This window comes from Coregonus clupeaformis, unplaced genomic scaffold (assembly GCF_020615455.1).
Source record: "Coregonus clupeaformis isolate EN_2021a unplaced genomic scaffold, ASM2061545v1 scaf1978, whole genome shotgun sequence".
NCBI lineage: Eukaryota > Metazoa > Chordata > Actinopteri > Salmoniformes > Salmonidae > Coregonus > Coregonus clupeaformis.
Genome location: NW_025535432.1, coordinates 79,906 through 98,369, shown reverse-complemented (window position 1 = coordinate 98,369; position 18,464 = coordinate 79,906). Strand labels below are relative to the sequence as shown.

At 47.3% G+C, this 18,464-nt stretch overlaps 2 protein-coding genes across 4 annotated transcripts; both read right to left on the bottom strand.

Moving 5' to 3' along the window:
* Positions 1–471: 471 nt before the first annotated feature.
* LOC123487996 lies at positions 472–16,934 on the bottom strand. Of its 3 annotated transcripts, none has more exons than XM_045219010.1 (2): positions 16,106–16,934; positions 472–1,871 (listed from the first exon to the last, which is right to left on the bottom strand). In XM_045219010.1, the coding sequence occupies exons 1-2, from the start codon at positions 16,241–16,243 to the stop codon at positions 618–620; spliced, it is 1,392 nt and encodes a 463-aa protein (XP_045074945.1). In that variant the 5' UTR covers positions 16,244–16,934; the 3' UTR covers positions 472–617. The 3 variants fall into 3 exon arrangements, with proteins under 3 accessions (XP_045074945.1, XP_045074947.1, XP_045074946.1); XM_045219012.1 differs by lacking the exon at positions 16,106–16,934 and having other exon boundaries at positions 472–1,492; positions 1,580–2,209; XM_045219011.1 differs by lacking the exon at positions 16,106–16,934 and having other exon boundaries at positions 472–1,708; positions 1,796–2,209.
* On the bottom strand, positions 9,079–11,172 carry LOC121562584. The gene is made up of 2 exons (XM_041874808.2): positions 10,379–11,172; positions 9,079–10,291 (listed from the first exon to the last, which is right to left on the bottom strand). Exons 1-2 carry the CDS (start codon positions 10,590–10,592, stop codon positions 9,201–9,203), a joined length of 1,305 nt encoding a protein of 434 aa, XP_041730742.2. The 5' UTR covers positions 10,593–11,172; the 3' UTR covers positions 9,079–9,200.
* Positions 16,935–18,464: the final 1,530 nt, after the last annotated feature.

Genomic DNA, 18,464 nt, shown 5'->3' with positions numbered 1-18,464 from the left:
TAGAGGCTTACCTAGAAAGACTCACACCTGTAATTGCTGCCAAAGGTGATTATAACATGTATTGACTCAGGGGTGTGAATACTTATGCAAATTAGATATTTCTGTATGTTGTGTAGATGGGTGAGAAAAAATCTATTTAATCCATTTTGAATTCAGGCTGTAACACAACAAAATGTGGATTAAGTCAAGGGGTATGAATACATTCTGAAGGCACTGTATCTGCACATATGTGACGTAGTACGCAATTCTCGGGGAACACTTTTGGCTCGTGAGTGCTACTTTCAGAACTACTGGCAAAAAAGTATACAAAAGTACAGAAGAATCTCTTTAATGTTTAACTATTTTTTTTCTCTGAAAAATATATTATTTTATAAATTAAATAATGTTGCCTATTGCATTTACAACACAACAGTACAACAACAAATCAAAATACCCCAAAAATAACTTGAAACATATTTTTTAAATGCAATATATTTTTATTACTATTCTAAAGAAATTAAATTACAAACAGAAAATGGAAGTCTTCAAAGGTGGCAGTCTCCATGTGATCTCATTTGGAGATGTAATATCTGCAGCTTTTATTCAATATCACTTGGTTTAAGAAGTAGTCCTCAGTCTTAATTGACGCAAACCTCAGTGAGCCCAGACTGTGTGTAGCAGGGCTTCTCGGTTGCCTCGTAGTTGGATGCCTCAGCATTGTCAGATACAACTTTGGCTAGCTTGGTGTCGAATGGGTTCAATGCCACCTGGATGGCAGGCTCAGAGTCAGGCACAAGGAAGTTATCTGGGATGCTAGGCAGAGGCGGCTCACACTCTCTCAGGCTGACAGCACTCTTTCCAGGTCTCTTTTCCGACTCAGATTTGTCCTTAGTGGAGATGAACTCCTTTGACTTCTGCAACTCTTTTGCAGAATCGTCAGAAATGGGGGCACACTGTGGTGTGGATGATGCTTGTTTCAAACCAAACCGTGAAGAGATGCTCTCCCGAACTCTGGATGCCAGTGTCTGTGGTTCAGCGGTGGCTGGTTCCCTTTTCTTCAACCTGGCAGTGGCAATAGCATCAGATCGCCTTCTAGCCTCCTTGGAGATTCTCACAGCATCATAGAGAACCACTATTACGATGAAGCCATAGAAAACAAGCCCCAAAATCAGGTTCACCTTCACAAGTGGCTCGGAGTAAGAAGGGTCAGTCAATATGTTGACTCTGGGTTTGATCTTCAGGGTGCTCTTCTGAGCTTTTGGAGCTGGAGCCTGAAGATTTTCTTTGAAGACGTTGTTGTCACCTTGCAATGCTTTTTGCTTGTAAGCCTGTAGATAAGGAATAAGTTTCTCCACAATCATCTGTGGGACTTTAGCTTTACCTGGGAAAGTATCATCTTTCATCCTCTGAAGTTGTTCCAGCATCTGGTCCACTTGCACCATTTTGGTCCATTTTGCAACATTGGGGATGTCCTGAACAGGGTGGTCCTTCACTGGCATCAAAGGCCTGTGCTCTGGAACAGAAATCAGGGGCTCTACAAGCTCCGAGGGCTCTTTAGAATTTTTTGAGGAATATCCTTTTGTCAACTGGCCCACGTTACCTGGAGAAGAATCGTCTTTCACCCGTAAACTCTCAAGTTGTTCCAGCAATGACTTAAAATTGGTCTCTTTTGTAGCATCAGGGTTGTTCTGAACAGAGTGGTCCTTCACTGGCATCAACGGCTTGTGCTCTGGAACATAAATCAGGGGCTCTACAAAGTCCGGGGGTTCTTTGACATTTTTTGAGGGATATCCTTTTGTCAACTGGCCCACATTACCTGGAGAAGAATAGTCTTTCACCCGTAAACTATCAACTTGTTCTTTTGTAGCATCAGGGTTGTTCAGAATAGGGTGGTCCTTCACTGGCATCAAAGTCTTGTGCTCTGAAGACACCAACACATTTGCAGCAACAGGCGAAAGGAGACAGAAAATAACAGCCAACAATAACATCTTCATGTTGCACAGCCCACCCTTCTGGGAGAGCTGTGCCATTTTGATTAAAGAAATCGTCTTTCAAAAGTAGGCAGTACAAATTACAAGTCAAACTACTAGTTGGCTAGCTGTGCTTTGTAAAAGTGAATTGGGTTTACTGTTCACTGTCAAACATACACAAGATATGGACCCAACATGATGTAATAGAAGAATCTGATTATAACATCACGTGTTCCAGAATGTTGTAACCTGCTCCTCATTGTATTCATTAATTCAGATAATTCATTAATTATCTCTTTGGTTACATTTGGCAATTAGTTTGACGTGCAGTCCCTGTCCCTAAACTGCTTTCTCCTACGACTTTGGCAAATGCCCCCGTGACCTACAGCTCCTCATATACTACCAGGTCATGGTAGTATCTACACTGGTGCTGGTGCTTGCGATGACCCAGCTAATTATGAGCTTTCTGATCCCAGGGAGTGAGACACTTTTTGGCCTTCCTCATGGCCCGCACTGCCCCCCTGGAAACCAAATGTTTAAAGACATGGCACTTTGGTGACTAAGAAAGTATTTTTTAAACCTCTCACTTTGGGCTGGATGCTTCAATGTCTAGTTCATACATGCATAATCTGAGGGAAGAATTACTGTTCAGAGAGAGAGAGAGAGAGAGAGAGAGATGACTTGTTGCACATACAGTGCCTTCAGAAAGTATTCACACCCCTGACTTTTGCCACATTTTGTTGTGTTACAGCCTGAATTTAAATTTATTAAATTGAGATTTTGTGTCACTGGCCTACACACAATACCTCATAATGTCAAAGTGGAATTATGTTTTTCAAATTTTTTACAAATTAATAACAAATGAAAAGTTGAAATGTCTTGAGTCACTAAGTATTCAACCCCTTTGTTATGGCAAGCCTAAATAAGTTCAGGAGTAAACGTTTGCTTAACAAGCCACATAATAAGTTGCATGGACTCTGTGTGCAATAATAGTGTTTAACATGATTTTTGAATTACTACCTCATCTCTGTACCCAACACATACAATTATCCGTAAGGTACCTCAGTCGAGCAGTGAATTTCAAACACAGATTCAACCACAAAGACCAGGGAGGTTTTCCAATGCCTCGCAAAGAAGGGCACCTATTGGTAGATGGGTAAAAATTGAAAAAGCAGACATTGAATATCCTTTTGAGCGTGGTGAAGTTATCAATGACACTTTGGATGGTGTATCAATACACCCAGTCACTACAAAGATACAGGCGTCCTTCCTAACTCAGTTGCTGGAGAGGAAGGAAACCGCTCAGGGATTTCACCATGAGGCCAATGGTGACTTAAAAACAGTTACAGAGTTTAATGGCTGTGATGGAGGATGGATCAACAACATTGTAGTTACTCCACAATACTAACCTAATTGACAGATTGAAAAGAAGGAAGCCTGTACAGAATAAAAAATATTCCAAAACATACATCCTGTTTGCAACAAGGCACTAAAGTAATACTGCAAAAAATGTGGCAAAGCAATTCACTTTTTGTCCTGAATACAAAGCGTTATATTTGGGGGAAATCCAATACAACAAATTACTGAGTACCACTCTTCATATTTTCAAGCATAGTGAAGCGTTATATTTGGGGGAAATCCAATACAACAAATTACTGAGTACCACTCTTCATATTTTCAAGCATAGTGGTGGCTGCATCATGTTATGTGTATGCTTGTAATCGTTAAGGACTGGGGAGTTTTGCAGGATAAAAAAGAAAGGGAATGGAGCTAAGCACAGGCAAGATCCTAGACAAAAACCTGGTTCAGTCTGCTTTCCACCAGACACTGGGAGATTAATTCACCTTTCAGCAGGACAATAACCTACAACACAAAGCCAAATCTACACTGGAGTTTCTTACCAAGAAGACAGTGAATGTTCCTGAGTGGCCGAGTTACAGTTTTGACTTAAATCTGCTTGAAAATCTATGGCAAGGAACAGTGTTTCCTCCGACACATTGAGGCGGCTGTCTTCCGGGTTAAGTGGGCGGGTGTTAAGGAGCACGGTTTGGTGGGTCACGTTTCGGAGGACACATTACTCGACCGTCGCCTCTCCCGAGCCCGTTGGGGAGTTGCAGCAATGAGACAAGATTGTAATTGGATCGCAATTGGATATCACGAAATTGGGGAGAAAAAGGGGGTAATTTTTTTTACAAATAAAATAAGAAATATGGCAAGACTTAAATGGTTGTCTAGCAATGATCAACAATCAATTTGACAGAGCATGAAGATTTTTTAAAATAATAATGTGCAAATATCATACAATCGAGGTGTGCAAAGCTCTTAGAGGCTTACCTAGAAAGACTCACACCTGTAATTGCTGCCAAAGGTGATTATATATAATAATATAATATAATATGCCATTTAGCAGACGCTTTTATCCAAAGCGACTTACAGTCGTGCGTGCATACATTTTTGTGTATGGGTGGTCCCGGGGATCGAACCCACTACCCTGGCGTTACAAGCGCCGTGCTCTACCAGCTGAGCTACAGAGGACCACTATAACATGTATTGACTCAGGGGTGTGAATACTTATGCAAATTAGATATTTCTGTATGTTGTGTAGATGGGTGAGAAAAAATCTATTTAATCCATTTTGAATTCAGGCTGTAACACAACAAAATGTGGATTAAGTCAAGGGGTATGAATACATTCTGAAGGCACTGTATCTGCACATATGTGACGTAGTTGTCACACCCTGGTTCTGGGGACTCTATATGTTGAGCCAGGGTGTGTAGATTCTATGTGTTTTGTGTTCTATGTTAATTATCTAGTTGTTCTATTTCTATGTTGGCCAGAGTGGTTCTCAATCAGAGGCAACGAGTGTCAGCTGTTGCTGGTTGTCTCTGATTGGGAACCACATTTAGACAGGCTGTTTTCCCACAGTAGTTGTGGGATCTTGTTCCGTGTTGGTTGTGTTATACCTAGGACGTCACGTTATCGTTTGTTGTTTTGTTTATCGTGTTATCACTATTGATAATAAAGTATGTTTGCATTTCACACTGCACCTTGGTCCTCCTCCTTCGACGATCGTGACAGAAGATCCCACCATACCAGGACCAAGCAGCGTGTCCAGGAACACACGCAGGAGGTAACTCTGGTGGATGTCCTCCTCGGTTGGGGGCAGATTACGGAGGAGGAGGCCGTCCGGTATCGGAAGGCTATGAAGGGGGAGACCCAGGCAGGAGAGGAGCAACGGCGTCAACAGTGTTGTCGGCGGACGGACGAGAGGCAACCCCAAAATATTTTTAGGAGGGGGGCACACGGCATGGGCGACGGGGCAGCAGGAGGCAGCTACAGGGCGTATTGGGAGGTTAGGTGAGGAGGCCACCAGGTTAAGGGGGCTATTGGTCCAGAGGGAGCAGGAGTTAGTGGTTCAGAGGGAGGAGCTACTGGAGGCGATAAGGGAGAAGGAGAAAGTAGAGGCACGGCGAGAGGAACTGTGTAGGCAGCTGAGGGAGCGGAGGGTTATGAAGAAACCCAGTCCCGCTCCTCACACCAAGCAAGTGGTGTGTGTCACCAGTCCGGTCCGGCCCGTTCCTGCTCCCCGCACTAAGTTGATGGTGCGCGTCGCCAGCCCGGCCCGGCCTGTTCCTGCCCCTCGCACCAAGCCTACGGTGCGCGTCGCCAGCCCGGCCCGGCCTGTTCCTGCTCCTCGCACCAAGCCTACGGTGCGCGTCGCCAGCCCGGCCCGGCCTGTTCCTGCCCCTCGCACCAAGCCTACGGTGCGCGTCGCCAGCCCGGCCCAGCCTGTTCCTGCTCCCCGCACCAAGCTAATGGTGCGCGTCGCCAGCCCGGCCCGGCCTGTTCCTGCCCCTCGCACCAAGCCTACGGTGCGCGTCGCCAGCCCGGCCCGGCCTGTTCCTGCTCCCCGCACCAAGCTAATGGTGCGCGTCTCCAGCCTGGTACGGCCCGTTCCTGCCCGTCGCACCAAGCCTACGGTGCGCGTCGCCAGCCCGGCCCGGCCTGTTCCTGCTCCTCGCACCAAGCCTACGGTGCGCGTCGCCAGCCCGGCCCGGCCTGTTCCTGCTCCCCGCACCAAGCTAATGGTGCGCGTCTCCAGCCCGGCCCGGCCTGTTCCTGCCCCTCGCACCAAGCCTACGGTGCGCGTCGCCAGCCCGGCCCAGCCTGTTCCTGCTCCCCGCACCAAGCTAATGGTGCGCGTCGCCAGCCCGGCCCGGCCTGTTCCTGCTCCTCGCACCAAGCCTACGGTGCGCGTCGCCAGCCCGGCCCGGCCTGTTCCTGCTCCCCGCACCAAGCTAATGGTGCGCGTCTCCAGCCTGGTACGGCCCGTTCCTGCCCGTCGCACCAAGCCTACGGTGCGCGTCGCCAGCCCGGCCCGGCCTGTTCCTGCTCCTCGCACCAAGCCTACGGTGCGCGTCGCCTGCCCGGCCCGGCCTGTTCCTGCTCCCCGCACCAAGCTAATGGTGCGCATCGCCAGCCCGGCCTGTTCCTGCCCCTCGCACCAAGCCTACGGTGCGCGTCGCCAGCCCGGCCCGGCCTGTTCCTGCTCCCCACACCAAGCTAATGTTGCGCGTCGCCAGCCCGGCCCGGCCTGTTCCAGCCCCTCGCACCAACTCTACGGTGCGCGTCGCCAGCCCGGCCCGGCCTGTTCCTGCTCCCCGCACCAAGCTAATGGTGCGCGTCTCCAGCCTGGTACGGCCCGTTCCTGCCCCTCGCACTAAGACTACGGTGCGCGTCGCCAGCCCGGCCCGGCCTGTTCCTGCTCCTCGCACCAAGCCTACGGTGCGCGTCGCCTGCCCGGCCCGGCCTGTTCCTGCTCCCCGCACCAAGCTAATGGTGCGCGTCGCCAGCCCGGCCTGTTCCTGCCCCTCGCACCAAGCCTACGGTGCGCGTCGCCAGCCCGGCCCAGCCTGTTCCTGCTCCCCGCACCAAGCTAATGGTGCGCGTCGCCAGCCCGGCCCGGCCTGTTCCTGCCCCTCGCACCAAGCCTACGGTGCGCGTCGCCAGCCCGGCCCGGCCTGTTCCTGCTCCCCGCACCAAGCTAATGGTGCGCGTCTCCAGCCTGGTACGGCCCGTTCCTGCCCCTCGCACCAAGCCTACGGTGCGCGTCGCCAGCCCGGCCCGGCCTGTTCCTGCTCCCCGCACCAAGCTAATGGTGCGCGTCGCCAGCCCGGCCCGGCCTGTTCCTGATCCCGTCGCACCAAGCCTACGGTGCGCGTCGCCAGCCCGGCCCGGCCTGTTCCTGCCCCTCGCACCAAGCCTACGGTGCGCGTCGCCAGCCCGGCCCAGCCTGTTCCTGCTCCCCGCACCAAGCTAATGGTGCGCGTCGCCAGCCCGGCCTGTTCCTGCCCCTCGCACCAAGCCTACGGTGCGCGTCGCCAGCCCGGCCCGGCCTGTTCCTGCTCCCCGCACCAAGCTAATGGTGCGCGTCGCCAGCCCGGCCCGGCCTGTTCCAGCCCCTCGCACCAACTCTACGGTGCGCGTCGCCAGCCCGGCCCGGCCTGTTCCTGCTCCCCGCACCAAGCTAATGGTGCGCGTCTCCAGCCTGGTACGGCCCGTTCCTGCCCATCGCACTAAGACTACGGTGCGCGTCGCCAGCCCGGCCCGGCCTGTTCCTGCTCCTCGCACCAAGCCTACGGTGCGCGTCGCCAGCCCGGCCCGGCCTGTTCCTGATCCCCGCACCAAGCTAATGGTGCGCGTCGCCAGCCCGACCCGGCCTGTTCCTGCCCCTCGCACCAAGCCTACGGTGCGCGTCGCCAGCCCGGCCCGTTCCTGCTCCCCGCACCAAGCTAATGGTGCGCGTCGCCAGCCCGGCCCGGCCTGTTCCTGCCCCTCGCACCAAGCCTACGGTGCGCGTCGCCAGCTCGGCCCGGCCTGTTCCTGCTCCCCGCACCAAGCTAATGGTGCGCGTCGCCAGCCCGGCCCGGCCAGTTCCTGCTCCCCGCACCAAGCCTACGGTGCGCGTCGCCAGCCCGGCCCGGCCTGTTCCTGCCACTTGCACTAAGCCAGGGGTGCGAGTCGTCAGCCCGGTACGGCCTGTTCCTGCCACTCGCACTAAGCCAGGGGTGCGAGTCGTCAGCCCAGTACGGCCCGTTCCTGCTCCACGCACGAAGCCAGGGGTGCGCATCGTCAGCCCGGTACGGCCCGTTGCTGCTCCATGCACCAAGCCTGGGGTGCGCATCGTCAGCCCGGTCCGGCCCGTTCCTGCTCCACGCACCAAGCCAGGGGTGCGCGTCGTCAGTCCGGCACAACCCGTGCCTGGGTCACCGGTGCCTGGTCAGGTACCGGTCAGCTGCTCCACACCGGAGCCTAAGCAATCCGCTCCTACGATGTCCAGTCCAGCTCCAGCCAGCGGGGCCAGACCGGACCAGGGGCACTACGGGGGGATTGTTGGAGGGTGGTGGTCAAGCCCGGAGCCGGAACCGCCTCCGAGGAGGAATGCCCACCCAGCCCTCCCCTGTTTTGTTTATTTTTAGGCGCGGTCGCAGTCCGCGCCTTTGGGGGGGGGGGGGGGTACTGTCACACCCTGGTTCTGGGGACTCTATATGTTGAGCCAGGGTGTGTAGATTCTATGTGTTTTGTGTTCTATGTTAATTATCTAGTTGTTCTATTTCTATGTTGGCCAGAGTGGTTCTCAATCAGAGGCAACGAGTGTCAGCTGTTGCTGGTTGTCTCTGATTGGGAACCACATTTAGACAGGCTGTTTTCCCACAGTAGTTGTGGGATCGTGTTCCGTGTTGGTTGTATTATACCTAGGACGTCACGTTATCGTTTGTTGTTTTGTTTATCGTGTTATCACTATTGATAATAAAGTATGTTTGCATGTCACGCTGCACCTTGGTCCTCCTCCTTCGACGATCGTGACAGTAGTACGCAAATCTCGGGGAACACTTTTGGCTCGTGAGTGCTACTTTCAGAACTACTGGCAAAAAGTATAAAAAAGTACAGAAGAATCTCTTTAATGTTTAACTATTTTTTTTCTCTGAAAAATATATTATTTTATCAATTAAATAATGTTGCATATTGCATTTACAACACAACAGTACAACAACAAATCAAAATACCCCAAAAATAACTTGAAACATATGTTTTAAATGCAATATATTTTTATTACTATTCTAAAGACATTAAATTACAAACAGAAAATGGAAGTCTTCAAAGGTGGCAGTCTCCATGTGATCTCATTTGGAGATTTAATATCTGCAGCTTTTATTCAATATCACTTGGTTTAAGAAGTAGTCCTCAGTCTTAATTGACGCAAACCTCAGTGAGCCCAGACTGTGTGTAGCAGGGCTTCTCGGTTGCCTCGTAGTTGGATGCCTCAGCATTTTCAGATACAACTTTCGCTAGCTTAGTTTCGAATGGGTTCAATGCCACCTGGATGGCAGGCTCAGAGTCAGGCACAAGGAAGTTATCTGGGATGCTAGGCAGAGGCGGCTCACACTCTCTCAGGCTGACAGCACTCTTTCCAGGTCTCTTTTCCGACTCAGATTTGTCCTTAGTGGAGATGAACTCCTTTGACTTCTGCAACTCTTTTGCAGAATCGTCAGAAATGGGGGCACACTGTGGTGTGGATGATGCTTGTTTCAAACCAAACCGTGAAGAGATGCTCTCCCGAACTCTGGATGCCAGTGTCTGTGGTTCAGCGGTGGCTGGTTCCCTCTTCTTCAACCTGGCAGTGGCAATAGCATCAGATCGCCTTCTAGCCTCCTTGGAGATTCTCACAGCATCATAGAGAACCACTATTACGATGAAGCCATAGAAAACGAGCCCCAAAATCAGGTTCACCTTCACAAGTGGCTCGGAGTAAGAAGGGTCAGTCAATATGTTGACTCTGGGTTTGATCTTCAGGGTGCTCTTCTGAGCTTTTGGAGCTGGAGCCTGAAGATTTTCTTTGAAGACGTTGTTGTCACCTTGCAATGCTTTTTGCTTGTAAGCCTGTAGATAAGGAATACGTTTCTCCACAATCATCTGTGGGACTTTAGCTTTACCTGGGAAAGTATCATCTTTCATCCTCTGAAGTTGTTCCAGCATCTGGTCCACTTGCACCATTTTGGTCCATTTTGCAACATTGGGGATGTCCTGAACAGGGTGGTCCTTCACTGGCATCAAAGGCTTGTGCTCTGGAACAGAAATCAGGGGCTCTACAAGCTCCGAGGGCTCTTTGACATTTTTTGAGGAATATCCTTTTGTCAACTGGCCCACGTTACCTGGAGAAGAATCGTCTTTCACCCGTAAACTCTCAAGTTGTTCCAGCAATGACTTAAAATTGGTCTCCTTTGTAGCATCAGGGTTGTTCTGAACAGAGTGGTCCTTCACTGGCATCAACGGCTTGTGCTCTGGAACATAAATCAGGGGCTCTACAAAGTCCGGGGGGTCTTTGACATTTTTTGAGGAATATCCTTTTGTCAACTGGCCCACGTTACCTGGAGAAGAATCGTCTTTCACCCGTAAACTATCAACTTGTTCTTTTGTAGCATCAGGGTTGTTCAGAATAGGGTGGTCCTTCCCTGGCATCAAAGTCATGTGCTCTGAAGACACCAACACATTTGCAGCAACAGGCGAAAGGAGACAGAAAATAACAGCCAACAATAACATCTTCATGTTGCACAGCCCACCCTTCTGGGAGAGCTGTGCCATTTTGATTAAAGAAATTGTCTTTCAAAAGTAGGCAGTACAAATTCCAAGTCAAACTACTAGTTGGCTAGCTGTGCTTTGTAAAAGTGAATTGGTTTACTGTTCACTGTCAAACATACACAAGATATGGACCCAACATGATGTAATAGAAGAATCTGATTATAACATCACGAGTTCCAGAATGTTGTAACCTGCTCCTCATTGTATTCATTAATTCAGATAATTCATTAATTCATCTCTTTGGATACATTTGGCAATTAGTTTGACGTGCAGTCCCTGTCTCTAAACTGCTTTCTCCTACGACTTTGGCAAATGCCCCCGTGACCTACAGCTCCTCATATACTACCAGGTCATGGTAGTATCTACACTGGTGCTGGTGCTTGCGATGACCCAGCTAATTATGAGCTTTCTGACCCAGGGAGTGAGACACTTTTTGGCCTTCCTCATGGCCCGCACTGCCCCCCTGGAAACCAAATGTTTAAAGACATGGTACTTTGGTGGCTAAGAAAGTATTTTTTAAACCTCTCACTTTGGGCTGAATGCTTCAATGTCTAGTTCATACATGCATAATCTGAGGGAAGAATTACTGTTGAGAGAGAGAGAGAGAGAGAGAGAGAGAGAGAGAGAGAGAGAGAGAGAGAGAGAGAGAGAGAGAGGGACTTGTTGCACATACAGTGCCTTCAGAAAGTATTCACACCCCTGACTTTTGCCACATTTTGTTGTGTTACAGCCTGAATTTAAAATGTATTAAATTGAGATTTTGTGTCACTGGCCTACACACAATACCTCATAATGTCAAAGTGGAATTATGTTTTTCAAATTTTTTACAAATTAATAACAAATGAAAAGTTGAAATGTCTTGAGTCACTAAGTATTCAACCCCTTTGTTATGGCAAGCCTAAATAAGTTCAGGAGTAAACGTTTGCTTAACAAGCCACATAATAAGTTGCATGGACTCTGTGTGCAATAATAGTGTTTAACATGATTTTTGAATTACTACCTCATCTCTGTACCCAACACATACAATTATCAGTAAGGTACCTCAGTCGAGCAGTGAATTTCAAACACAGATTCAACCACAAAGACCAGGGAGGTTTTCCAATGCCTCGCAAAGAAGGGCACCTATTGGTAGATGGGTAAAAATTGAAAAAGCAGACATTGAATATCCTTTTGAGCGTGGTGAAGTTATCAATGACACTTTGGATGGTGTATCAATACACCCAGTCACTACAAAGATACAGGCGTCCTTCCTAACTCAATTGCTGGAGAGGAAGGAAACCGCTCAGGGATTTCACCATGAGGCCAATGGTGACTTAAAAACAGTTACAGAGTTCAATGGCTGTGATGGAGGATGGATCAACAACATTGTAGTTACTCCACAATACTAACCTAATTGACAGATTGAAAAGAAGGAAGCCTGTACAGAATAAAAAATATTCCAAAACACACATCCTGTTTGCAACGAGGCACTAAAGTAATACTGCAAAAAATGTGGCAAAGCAATTCACTTTTTGTCCTGAATACAAAGCGTTATATTTGGGGGAAATCCAATACAACAAATTACTGAGTACCACTCTTCATATTTTCAAGCATAGTGAAGCGTTATATTTGGGGGAAATCCAATACAACAAATTCCTGAGTACCACTCTTCATATTTTCAAGCATAGTGGTGGCTGCATCATGTTATGTGTATGCTTGTAATCGTTAAGGACTGGGGAGTTTTGCAGGATAAAAAAGAAAGGGAATGGAGCTAAGCACAGGCAAGATCCTAGACAAAAACCTGGTTCAGTCTGCTTTCCACCAGACACTGGGAGATTAATTCACCTTTCAGCAGGACAATAACCTACAACACAAGGCCAAATCTACACTGGAGTTTCTTACCAAGAAGTCAGTGAATGTTCCTGAGTGGCCGAGTTACAGTTTTGACTTAAATCTGCTTGAAAACCTATGGCAAGGAACGGTGTTTCCTCCGACACATTGGTGCGGCTGGCTTCCGGGTTAAGTGGGCGGGTGTTAAGGAGCGCGGTTTGGTGGGTCACGTTTCGGAGGACACCATTTTTATTTTATTTTTTTATTTTTTATTTCACCTTTATTTAACCAGGTAAGCCAGTTGAGAACAGGTTCTCATTTACAACTGCGACCTGGCCAAGATAAAGCAAAGCAGTGCAATAAAAACAACACAGAGTTACATATGGGGTAAAAAACATAAAGTCAAAAATACAACAGAAAAATATATATACAGTGTGTGCAAATGTAGCAAGTTATGGAGGTAAGGCAATAAATAGGCTATAGTGCAAAATAATTACAATAGTATTAACACTGGAATGCTAGATGTGCAAGAGATTATGTGCAAATAGAGATACTGGGGTGCAAAAGAGCTAAATAAATAACAATATAGGGATGAGGTAGTTGGGTGGGCTAATTTCAGATGGGCTGTGTACAGGTGCAGTGATCGGTAAGGTGCTCTGACAAATGATGCTTAAAGTTATTGAGGGAGATAAGAGTCTCCAGCTTCAGAGATTTTTGCAATTCGTTCCAGTCATTGGCAGCAGAGAACTGGAAGGAATGGCGGCCAAAGGAGGTGTTGGCTTTGGGAATGACCAGTGAGATATACCTGCTGGAGCGCAGACTACGGGTGGGTGCTGCTATGGTGACCAATGAGCTAAGATAAGGCGGGGATTTGCCTAGCAGTGATTTATAGATGGCCTGGAGCCAGTGGGTTTGACGACGAACATGTAGTGAGGACCAGCCAACAAGAGCGTACAGGTCACAGTGGTGGGTAGTGTATGGGGCTTTGGAGACAAAACGGATGGCACTGTGATTGACTACATCCAATTTGCTGAGTAGAGTGTTGGAGGCTATTTTGTAAATGACATCGCCGAAGTCAAGGATCGGTAGGATAGTCAGTTTTACGAGGGCATGTTTGGCAGCATGAGTGAAGGAGGCTTTGTTGCGAAATAGGAAGCCGATTCTAGATTTAACTTTGGATTGGAGATTCTTTATGTGAGTCTGGAAGTTGAGTTTACAGTCTAACCAGACACCTAGGTATTTGTAGTTGTCCACATACTCTAGTTCAGACCCGTCGAGAGTGGTGATTCTAGTCGGGTGGGCGGGTGCCAGCAGCGTTCGATTGAAAAGCATGCATTTAGTTTTACTAGTGTTTAAGAGCAGTTGGAGGCTACTGAAGGATTGTTGTATGGCATTGAAGCTCGTTTGGAGGTTTGTTAACACAGTGTCCAATGAAGGGCCAGATGTATACAAAATGGTGTCGTCTGCGTAGAGGTGGATCTGAGAGTCACCAGCAGCAAGAGCGACATCATTGATATACACGGAGAAAAGTGTCGGCCCAAGAATTGAACCCTGTGGCACCCCCATAGAGACTGCCATAGGTCCAGACAACAGGCCCTCCGATTTGACACACTGAACTCTATCTGAGAAGTAGTTGGTGAACCAGGCGAGGCAGTCATTTGAGAAACCAAGGCTATTTAGTCTGCTATATTTAGGCTACATTACTCGACCGTCGCCTCTCCCGAGCCCATTGGGGAGTTGCAGCAATGAGACAAGATTGTAATTGGATCGCAATTGGATATCACGAAATTGGGGAGAAAAAGGGGGTATTTTTTTTTACAAATAAAATAAGAAATATGGTAAGACTTAAATGGTTGTCTAGCAATGATCAACAATCAATTTGACAGAGCTTGAAGATTTTTTAAAATAATAATGTGCAAATATCGTACAATCGAGGTGTGCAAAGCTCTTAGAGGCTTACCTAGAAAGACTCACACATTGTAATTGCTGCCAAAGGTGATTATAACATGTATTGACTCAGGGGTGTGAATACTTATGCAAATTAGATATTTCTGTATGTTGTGTAGATAGTTAGAAAAAATCTATTTAATCCATTTTGAATTCAGGCTGTAACACAACAAAATGTGGATTAAGTCAAGGGGTATGAATACATTCTGAAGGCACTGTATCTGCACATATGTGACGTAGTACGCAATTCTCGGGGAACACTTTTGGGTCGTGAGTGCTACTTTCAGAACTACTGGCAAAAAAGTATACAAAAGTACAGAAGAATCTCTTTAATGTTTAACTATTTTTTTTCTCTGAAAAATATATTATTTTATCAATTAAATAATGTTGCATATTGCATTTACAACACAACAGTACAACAACAAATCAAAATACCCCAAAAATAACTTGAAACATATGTTTTAAATGCAATGTATTTTTATTACTATTCTAAAGACATTAAATTATAAACAAACAATGGAAGTCTTCAAAGGTGGCAGTCTCCATGTGATCTCATTTGGAGATTTAATATCTGCAGCTTTTATTCAATATCACTTGGTTTAAGAAGTAGTCCTCAGTCTTATTTGACGCAAACCTCAGTGAGCCAAGACTGTGTGTAGCAGGGCTTCTCGGTTGCCTCGTAGTTGGATGCCTCAGCGGTGGCTGGTTCCCTTTTCTTCAACCTGGCAGTGGCAATAGCATTAGATCGCCTTCTAGCCTCCTTGGAGATTCTCACAGCCTCATAGAGAACCACTATTAAGATGAAGCTATAGAAAACGGGCCCCAAAATCAGGTTCACCTTCACAAGTGGCTCGGAGTAAGAAGGGTCAGTCAATATGTTGACTCTGGGTTTGATCTTCAGGGTGCTCTTCAGCAATGACTTAAAATTGGTCTCTTTTGTTGCATCAGGGTTGTCATTTTTTGAGGAATATCCTTTTGTCAACTGGCCCACGTTACCTGGAGAATAATCGTCTTCCACCCATAAACTCTCAAGTTCTTCCAGCAATGTCGTATAATTGGTCTCTTCTGTATCATCAGGGTTGTTCTGAACAGAGAGGTCCTTCACTGGCATCAACGGCTTGTGCTCTGTAACATAATTCAGGGGCAGGGACTCTACAAAGTCCGGGGGTCTTTGACATTTTTTGAGGAATATCCTTTTGTCAACTGGCCCACGTTACCTGGAGAATAATCGTCTTCCACCCATAAACTCTCAAGTTCTTCCAGCAATGACGTATAATTGGTCTCTTCTGTATCATCAGGGTTGTTCTGAACAGAGAGGTCCTTCACTGGCATCAACGGCTTGTGCTCTGTAACATAATTCAGGGGCAGGGACTCTACAAAGTCCGGGGGTCTTTGACATTTTTTGAGGAATATCCTTTTGTCAACTGGCCCACGTTACCTGGAGAAGAATCGTCTTTCACCCGTAAACTCACAAGTTGTTCCAGCAATGACTTAAAATTGGTCTCTTTTGTAGCATCAGGGTTGTTCTGAACAGAGTGGTCCTTCACTGGCATCAACGGCTTGTGCTCTGGAACATAATTCAGGGGCAGGGACTCATCAAAGTCCGGGGGGTCTTTGACATTTTTTGAGGAATATCCTTTTGTCAACTGGCCCACGTTACCTGGAGAAGAATCGTCTTTCACCCGTAAACTCACAAGTTGTTCCAGCAATGACTTAAAATTGGTCTCTTTTGTAGCATCAGGGTTGTTCAGAATAGGGTGGTCCTTCACTGGCATCAAAGTCTTGTGCTCTGAAGACACCAACACATTTGCAGCAACAAACGATAGGAGACAGAAAATAACAGCCAACAATAACGTCTTCATGTTGCACAGCCCACCCTTCTGGGAGAGCTGTGCCATTTTGATTAAAGAAATCGTCTTTCAAAAGTAGGCAGTACAAATTACAAGTCAAACTACTAGTTGGCTAGCTGTGCTTTGTAAAAGTGAATTGGGTTTACTGTTCACTGTCAAACATACACAAGATATGGACCCAACATGATGTAATAGAAGAATCGATTATGACATCACAACTACCAGAATGTTTATAGTGGGACTGTCATGAAACATAATATTATATGGACCCAGTATGTTACAAGAGTTCTAGAATGTTGACAGTGGACAATCAACAACTCTGTAACCTGCTCTTCATTGTATTCATTAATTCATTATAATTAATTAATTCATTTATTTCTATGGATACATTTGGCAATATGTTTGATGCGCAGTCCCTGTCCCTTAACTGGGGCGGGTCTCACGTCCGACATGCTTTTTCAGACAACTTTGGCAAACGCCCCCGTGACCTACAGCTCCTCATATACTACCAGGTCATGGTAGTATCTACACTGGTGCTGGTGCTTGCGATGACCTAGCTCATTATGAGCTTTCTGACCCGGGGAGTGAGACACTTTTGGGCCTTGCTCGTGGCCCGCACCGCCCCCCTCAGGGAGAGGTTCTGCAGGCTTCTCTACCGCCTCACCGGCCGAAAGAGGAGAGGGAAAATGATGTGGGCTCCACAACTGTTTAGCAAAAAAATAAAATAATAATAATTGAGTTAATAAAGCAGCATACAAACATGGTCTCTTTTTTGCTTTCTTGAGTAAGGCAGCTCCAAAATGCAGGTGTTTCAGCCTAGCTCAGTGCTTTCTGTGGTGGTGGGGCAGCCAACGGAAAATATGGAGCCTAGGGGTTGGTAATGTTTTCTAGTTGCGCCTTGATTGGCTCAGTGTTCTGTCACTCATGGGGACACTACGTCACCGCAAACTCTACGGAGAGAGCTCGAAAATTCAAGCCCCTTGGGTGCTGCCATAGAGTTACATTAGAAGTGCCCATCCAGGCCTCCCGAGTAGCGCAGTGGTCTAAGGCACTGCATCGCAGTGCTAGCTGTGCCACTAGAGATCCTGGTTTGAGTCCAGGCTCTGTCGCAGCCGGCCGCGACCGGGAGACCCATGGGGTGGCGCACAATTGGCCCAGCGTCGTCCAGGTTAGGGGAGGGTTTGGCCGGCAGGGGTATTCTTGTCCCATCGCACACTAGCGACTCCTGTGGCGGGCCGGGCGCAGTGCATGCTGACACGGTCGCCAGGTGTATGCTGTTCCCTCCGACACATTGGTGCGACTGGCTTCCAGCTTCCTGAGGACGCACGGCTCTCGAACTTCGCCTCTCCCGAGTGCGTACGGGAGAGGCGAAGGGACAATTGGATACCACAAAAAAGGGGGTAAAATAATAAAATAAAATAAAAAGAAGATAAATTGGACAGATAAAATCACGTTATATCTACCGTAGCTTTGATTGGACTGATCATGTCAACATCATACTTTCAAAATCTTAGCTAGCAGTCATCATCATGAATCTACTGGCAAATCCTTTTCGATCCTTGTAATATGAAGATCAATTATGAACAGAAATGATAGACAAAACATTATTGGACATAAACAGTACACAACAAGTTGGAAATCACAGTTATAGTCCAATGAATGTATTGTTTAGAGTTGTGTTGTGTAGTGGTTTTGCTGGCATGCAACAAATATTTTCTATTTATTTTTTCCCACCAAGATTTACATGCTAAAATCGCCACTGCATAAATAACCATACCGGTTTACATTCAAATTAGCCAGGGGAAATCACAGATGCTTCCAATGCTTCACCAGGCCAATGCTTCACCAGGCCAGAGATCATTCAGGAGATGGACATGGACAGTCGACCCGCCTGAAGAACACCCTGATGCTGTTGCTGCTGTGAATACCACTCAGGCCAAAGTGAACAGCACCAAAGGCCAGTAAATAGAGAGCCGGCACCGCAAGTACAGGCACTGCTGAGGCCTGATAGTCAGTCAGGGGTGTGGATTGCTCTAAATGAGGACACATCGTTGAGCAACATGACATTATATATTATTGGGTAATCACAATTATGATTTTGCACTTGAGCAATACAAAATGTTTTACCTGTCATTGCAGTTTCCGTCGTTCTATTGAATTGAACGTTTAAAAATATCCAGATGATACAGTTTACAGCTGATAAGACGTCATGTTACAAGGCCCTACTCTGGGAAGTACTGGTAAATATAAAGGTAAATGGTGAACGACG